This window comes from Pan troglodytes, chromosome X (assembly GCF_028858775.2).
Source record: "Pan troglodytes isolate AG18354 chromosome X, NHGRI_mPanTro3-v2.0_pri, whole genome shotgun sequence".
NCBI lineage: Eukaryota > Metazoa > Chordata > Mammalia > Primates > Hominidae > Pan > Pan troglodytes.
The window spans coordinates 100861944-100869683 of record NC_072421.2 but is presented as its reverse complement, the minus strand read 5'-3'; the positions used below and the strand labels follow the sequence as shown (position 1 = coordinate 100869683).

The following is a 7740-nucleotide window of genomic DNA, read 5'->3' as shown; positions in this document are numbered from 1 at the left end:
TAAGCAAACTGTGGAATAGCTAAATAACAGAATACTACTCAGCAAAAAAGAGAATAAACTATTGATACATGCAACAACTCAAATGGATGTCCAGGGCATTATGCTGAGTGAAAGAAGCCAGTCCCAAAAGAAGCCAGTGCACAAAAATTGAAAAATGAAATCATTTACATAATATTCTGAATAAGACAAAAGTGTAGTAATGGGGAATATATTAGTGGTTGCCAGAGTTTAGGGAAGGCAGTCAAATAGGACTACAAGAGACAGCATGCAGGAGTTTCTGGGGGTGATTGAACTGTATTCTGATTGCAGTGGTGGTTAAACAAATCTATACATTGGTTAAACTTCATAGAAGTGTACACACACACAAAGTCCATTTTGCTGCTGATAATTTTTCTTTTAAAAGATCAGAGTTGTTCCTCACTAAATGGTTACATTTAAAAGAGTGGAAACATTTGGTGATAGGCAATGATTAAATCTTTATAATTTGCTAGTTATATTTATATTAAAAGCTCTCTCTCAAACAATAGAACATTTATCCCTCAAGTGTGGAAGAAATTTGTCATGCTTCAACTATAAATCATTAAGTCCAAAAAATATTTATTTTTTCCAACCCTTCTTTTCTCTTCTCTGGTGGGTGTTCTTGTTGGCTAAGGTATCCTGCTGTGACCACCCTAGACAAAAGACCCCCTATGCCTTCTTCTGACTCTCCAGCTGGCTCCATTGGCCAGAATGCCACTCCAGGCACCACCATCCTTCCAAGTACCAGTGGATTCTGAGTTGCAGGGATATCAGTTTCCTGCTTAATATTATTTTTTACAGCAATGTTGTTCTCTTTGCTTTCTAATCATAACAATTACGCATGTCAATAGTTCTTTTAATGGGACACAGTGGATGATACCAGACTATCTCAAGAGTGCCATGAATGAAAATGCCATGCAAAGAAGCCTCAAGCCTGATGGTGAGATACAGAGAATTCTCTTTTCTGAGTGTTTCATGAGTATATGAGTTATTTCCCAACAACAAAATGTTTTCCAAGAAACATACTACTTTGAGTTCCAAAAGAATTTTACTCAGTGGAAAGCAGGCTTTTCTGTGGACTTATCTGATTAACAAGATACCGAATCCTATAGAGGAAATGGGGAGGAAGTCTGTCTGAAGCCTCCAAGTGAAACCTTAGTGGATGCCACCAGTGGTCATCAATGAAAAAAATCAGACATCCAACACTTGATAACTTGAGTTCTGCCAGAAATAGAAAGAGTAGTAGATTACCTATACAAAATTGCTAACAAGAGAAAACTGGGCCTCCTTCCACACATTAATTTGGGAGTCAATTTTTTAAGTGCTGTTTGGTAAGATTTTAAAAAATTCTAACACATCAATATGTTGTGAATATTGTCATTTCATTTCCAGCCATTAGAAAACTTTTCCAAAGTCTTACACATTGATATAACTAATTTGTCCTTCATATTAAGTGTTACATATTGCTTATGAGGCATCCGTTTTCTGATACCATTTTTAAAAGTATGCTGATTGCTGAAAACATAGAACACAACAGAAAACTATTCAAGAGGATTAGTCAAATCCTCCACTTTCAACCTTAGATTCTTTTCCAGCCCCCTCTTCCCGATCTACCACCTTTGCCCATTTCAATGCTGGATAGGATTCCAGGGGAAATGGTGGACTGTAGGGGTCTTGGAGGAGGGGAGGTGGGAGTATTGGGAGCAGAAGAAAGAGATGATTCCTCAAAGAAGGAGAAATGGTCGATTACCCCTAAAAGGCTGATCCTCCTGGTAATCTGAGAAAGGCGAATAAATACTCCAGGGCGAAGATAACAGTTTATTGTCTCCGATTGGCAAATACGAAAAAAGATTGACAGTATCAAGTGGAGGGAACGCAGCGGGCGGGCTGCAGTGTTAATGGGAGGGGTAACTGGGGACTCGAGCTCAGTGATGACGCGACTCTCACGTGACCAGGAGTCGACGTGTGCAGAAGTCCTTATAGTCCAGGGCCTGTTTCCCTGTAGCAGCTCCTTATTGCTGGAGAAGGAGAAAAGTGCCCAAGATCCTTTCAGGTTAGTATAAACGTGGGCGCTGACTTGGAGACCCTGGGGTCGAGGAGGCCGAGAGCAGAAAGCAAGCGGGGCCGGCACTGCTTTCCCCACTTCTGTTCCGCCAAACTCCCATTTTGTGCAGGAAATTTGGGGCTGTTTGGTGGGGGATGGCGGGTGGAGAGAGAGAAGGGTAGCTAATTAAGGGTCCTGAGAGAGAGACATAGAAACTGTTTGGAAGAAACTTGCTTTTCCTACTCCCTGCTTGCAGAAAAACGGTGGGCACGGAGGAGGGCGGGGTTGCCATAAAAGGAGGGCGAGGATGAGGACATGGGAAACTTTACACCAACATGGCCTAGAATCATGAAAGGGACCCGTGATCCAGGTACTAGTCTGCTCACCAAACACTCCCATCTGTCTGCAGGATATTTGGCTTTTTGGGCGCGACACAAATCGAGGTGAGGGAAGAGAGAGGAAAATCCCCTGAATCCCTGCAGGTCAGTTTTTGTAAAGGTGCAATTGCTTCAGGTCTCTTTGGGTGGGGGTGGAAGTGTGAGTGACACCAAAGCACATCCTGGGGTCGCAGCAGCCCCTCCCCATCCGGATTAAGTGCCAGAGGCCGGTGCCGAGCCTGCAGCGGAAATGAGGCGGGGGAGGAGGAGGCTTAAGAGACGCTGAAGGGGGAGGGGAGGCCAGAGACTGGACCAGCCGTCTCAGGTGAGAGGCTGGAGGTTGAGAGGGCTTGGGAAAGTCTGAAGGGCGGGAGTGTTGGAGACCAGAGGCGGGAGAAGGGTTAATTGCTTCCGTACTGCTCCCATTTCAGTATTAGGAGAGGCTTGTAGCAGGGCCTGCTGGGAAGATGGTGGGCAGGAGCAGGAGGAGAAAGATGGAGCTGGAACGAAAGGGGGCGGGAAGGGAGGTGGAGTCAGGGGAGTTCTGAGCCTGAGGATCCAGCTTTCTCTAGTTGGAAAACTTTTGACAATTAGGGTACTGAGTCAAAAAAGGCCAGTCGCTATGGGACCCCATACTCTGACTGCTGGTCTGTTTGCCTGGAATCTAGTAGTTTTGTTTCCTTGTTTTCTAGGATTAATTTATTCAAAAAGGAAATAAAAAATACTCAATATGCAAAAGTCTTGTGAAGAAAATGAGGGAAAACCACAGAACATGCCAAAGGCCGAGGAAGATCGCCCTTTGGAGGATGTACCACAGGAGGCAGAAGGAAATCCTCAACCTTCCGAAGAAGGTGTAAGCCAGGAAGCAGAAGGAAACCCCAGAGGAGGGCCGAATCAGCCTGGCCAGGGATTTAAAGAGGACACACCCGTTAGGCATTTGGACCCTGAAGAAATGATAAGAGGAGTAGATGAGCTTGAAAGGCTTAGGGAAGAGATAAGAAGAGTAAGAAACAAGTTTGTGATGATGCATTGGAAGCAAAGACATTCACGCAGCCGTCCTTATCCTGTGTGCTTTAGGCCTTGAATTCATTTTTGCCTAATATTAAAATCTGGCCCCAGCTTTCTTTCTGTTAGCATTTTCTGATGTATCTTTGACCTCCATTTTACTTTTAATCATCTGATGAAATTTTGTTTTAGGTAGTTTCCTTGGTACCAGCATCTCATTGGATTTTGACCCATTTTCCAGGTCTATTTTTCAATTGGAAACTTTCACACATTTGCATGGGAATATGTTCATTCCATGTTGTAAAGTAAAACACAACAGGTTATGGCAAAGCAGCATATTTAATATCAGCTCACATATGTAGGATAAAATTCCAAACTTTGTGTGTGTGCGTGTGTGTATACATACATCCATATAACATATATCACAAACTTAACCAAGCTTATTTCTGTGTGGTGTGAAATTTTGTTTTCTTCTTTTTGTTCTTTTTGCTTATATGTACTTTTTAATGAACACGTGTCTCACACACAAAAAGAATTAAGGATTTTTTTTACAAGTAAGAGTCAAATAATTTGCAACCAGCTTATGAGGGCAGTGGGGGCACCTAAACTCTTGATGAAAGAACTTTAAAAAGAAATGTAAACCTCAAATTACCTCTGGATCTCTTAGCCAGAGGAATAAACTGGCAATTATTACAGATACACACGTTTAAGACTCAGTCTTTTCATGGGGAAAATATTTGCTTCACAGGGCTGCAGTGGGGAAGAAATGAGGCAGTAACAGCTGTGCTCAGTGAGCTCTTGTTCCCACCTGTGCATACGGAATCCCAACCCACTATAGAAGCACCAATATTTAAGGGAGGGCCTGGCATGATGCAACTTGTACTCAGGATCAAGTCCAGTAGGCAGAGGTGGGGGCTTCCCTATCAGTCCTCTGCTATTGAACCCTGTCTCTTCCCCTGGGTCCTGCCATGCCTGCCCAACACTGCTGCCTCTTCTGCTGAGTGCTGTGCTCCCTGCTGGCCCCACTACTGCTGATGCACTGCAGTCCTTGAGGGCCAAAACCCCACCGAGTTCCCTGGAGTCCTCAGTAGGTTGAACTTTCACTGTCTTCTAAAGCTTCTCTCTGCTTTATAGTGACACTTAACACAGGTGGGACTTCTCTAGGGTTGCTTGGGCCACAAGGTCTTTCAGAGCCCTTAGCAAAATAACCCTTCTGTTTTCAATCACAAGACCCTTCTTCTCCATAGGAGTCAGATGTGATGACTCCATTTGGGATTTGTACTGGGGTATAAGTTTGAGTCAAAGACATGTTGTAATCACAGTTTTTGCTCTAAGTCTAAGGAATGAGGTTTTGTCCTCGTGGGATGATCTCTTCCTGAAGGCTCCTGGGCAGGCCTGACTTACTGGTTCAGAAGACTGCTGGGGAACATATATAAATTGCACAAAGTGATGCAGGGAACAGATCTAAGGAACAGTCCCCTTAATTCCATCTCTTCTGTTGACCTGTGGTTAAAAAAACTTTCAAAGTCAGTAAGAACCTTGTAAATGTACTTGAAGTAGAATGCTACTATATAAATGTTAGAGATTATATTTCCCCTGTAGAACAAGCAAAGACTGTCTCTTCCTCTTGGTATCCCACATATGAATACTTGTATGTGTTTAACTGGCACATTGTGTTTTAATATTTAATTGATTTTTTGATTGCTACTAAGAGCTAGTAGGTTTGTCCAAATTAGGTTACTCGCTGAATAATCTACAAGTCTTTATTTCTCTAGAGTTATGACAAGCAATTCCAAGAAGAAACAGGGCAGAGAATTGATTGTACTCTAAATGTTTTATTATAAAAGTATCTCACATAATCACCTGCATCAGAATCTGCTGGGGAGCATCTTGAAAATGCTGATGTCTGGGCCCCACATAAGGCCCACTGACCCACATTCTGGAGGTAGACTGTAAAATTATAGCTTGCAAACTCCTCCAGGTGATAATGATATGGACTGAAGAATGAGAACCACTAGTAATACAGTATGCTTTTCATTATTACAAATATTAACTATAAAATAATTGGCAGGAAATCTTGGTGAATGCTTACTGACATTCAGGAAATAGAAGGCCTATACAAGCATTTATTGTTTTAAGTATGAATTTTTAAAGGAAAAGATGGACACATCTATACATAAAATTTAAAAGGTTCGTGTTAACAAAGACAAGATAAAAAGCTAGGGGGAGGAATGTAACATAAGATGCCTTTTTATTGACTGAACACCATGTTTAGCCATGCATTGCCTCCTTCCAATATGAGTAAAATGTATCAGAAATAAATTCAAAATTCTCTTTTAGTAATCATCTCAAAAAATAATTGAGCCAACCCTGCGCCCTTGGCTTTCTTCTGTTTCTATTTTTTCACTGTATGATGTCATTTGCAGGGAATCTTCATGTCTCCAGACCATTCTTCAAGGTGATGGCAGCCTGATAGGCGCTAGTCAAACTAGAATTCTAGCTGGAGTGAGATAAAGTTCCAGGTTCACCGGAACCAGTTTTACGAGAAAGGATAAATCCTCCGCACAGCCCCCAGAGGGTGGTGCTCAGACAGGATGTTAAAGGGTTGGCCTAAGCAACTCTTCTGACTTTGTCCCTCCACTCCAGTCTGCAGCAGGTACTAGGCTCTCCTAAGGCTAATGGCCAGGCTATCCTGGACATACACATGTGGAGGAGGATGACTGTCCTATTTCAGGTCAGAGCACTTTGCCTTTCCCTCCTTTTCCCTTTCTCTTCTGGGGAACATTTTGTAGGGGAAAAGAAAAAGCTCCATAACTTCCCAGTTGAAAACATTGGTTGGGATAATCTTTGAGCAAGCAAATGTCTGAACAGGTCTGAACAGGTCTGACCAGGTAACTTGGGGTTGAAGCAGAAGGGGCTGACCCTTCTCTCAGAGTTCGGTGAAGTAGCCCACAAGACAACTGGGGCAAAAACAGAGTTAGACAGCACACAAAACCTCACCCATCCCTCTCCCACCCACCTTGCACAGACTCCCAGAAGGGCCTCGATGTGCCCTGGCCTGTTTGGTTGGTTCTGCAAGGACTTTAGCTCTGTGTCTTCCTGGTGCAGTGCATCTGATGCCTGAGCCAGCCCAGGCCCTGAAGCACAGGAGACCCCAGGTAAAGGGAACTTGCAAAGACATGTGGTCTTATAACTCAGGAGAAAACGGGTGTCCCCTCCTATCTGAAAACCCACATGCACTGCAGGCCCAGCTCACGACTTGGGGGTCAGGACAGTCAAACTGAATTGGTGTGAAGATGCCTTTTTAAGGCGTTGATCATGCAGAAAGTAATCCAACTATGAGCCTTGCTCTTTAGGTCTGTCATCTGAGGAAACATTACCAAATTTCTGACAGCCTAAAGGATTGTTTGAACAATAAGACAAAGATGAATTTCAAATCCTTGGGTTTAGGAAGGAAAAAAGTGATTTAAGTATATGGCCGTAGTGTCGGATAAACCTGGGTTCCAATTTGGGCTCTTCTCCTTATTGGTATGTGACCTTGTATAAATTATTTATCCTCTTTCTTGGAGGATAACTACCTTCTGAGAGACCTGGCCATTCATGTAGCCCCCAGACATAAGACTCTTAGGTCAAACAGAAAATGTCCTCTCTACCACCATCATTGCTGTCAACAGCATCATCATCATCATCATCATCAAGGGATGGTGTTCAGTGAATATTCAATGGATTCTGGTTGGGGACAGGTCACATAATGAGAAGATTTGACATAATCAGTTACTTTGCCCTGGAAGTCCGTCATCTAAAAGGGTGGACCCAATATAATAGCAAAAGAATTGGATTTCCTGTTCATAAGAAGTGTGAGGTCAAATTGGTTCATTCATCTATAAAATGAGTATGACCATATATAACCTACAAGACCGTATTGTGAGAAGTAAATGCAGAAAACTGTATGAAATGCCTGGCATATAATAGGCCTTCAGAGAATGTTAGATCCGCAGTCATCATTATCTCAGCGTCATCGTCATCATCATTGTCATCAGATGATATTAACATAATACTCAAATAGGAACTGAAAAAGTCTGTGCTTTCTTGACCCCATGCCAACCTTCTAAAGCAAAAGCCTAATCTCATTCCTTTCATCCAATCTTCTTTCTTGCATAAAAGAAGCAACTTTTATATAAGCTAAATATAATAATGGTCATTCATTTGGAATTGAAAAACAATAATTGAATTCTATAAATATTTACATTATTTATGCACTCCGATGCTGTTTCTTTATTGTAGGATGAGAAAAAA

General features: G+C 42.4%; 1 protein-coding gene across 1 annotated transcript; it reads left to right on the top strand.

Annotated features, from left to right (window-relative positions):
- Positions 1-2021: 2021 nt before the first annotated feature.
- TCEAL8 (transcription elongation factor A like 8) lies at positions 2022-4143 on the top strand. Its single transcript, NM_001252003.2, is given in 3 exon segments — positions 2022-2071; positions 2472-2544; positions 3132-4143. A coding segment is annotated over 1 exon segment (354 nt). The 5' UTR covers positions 2022-2071; positions 2472-2544; positions 3132-3169; the 3' UTR covers positions 3524-4143.
- Positions 4144-7740: the final 3597 nt, after the last annotated feature.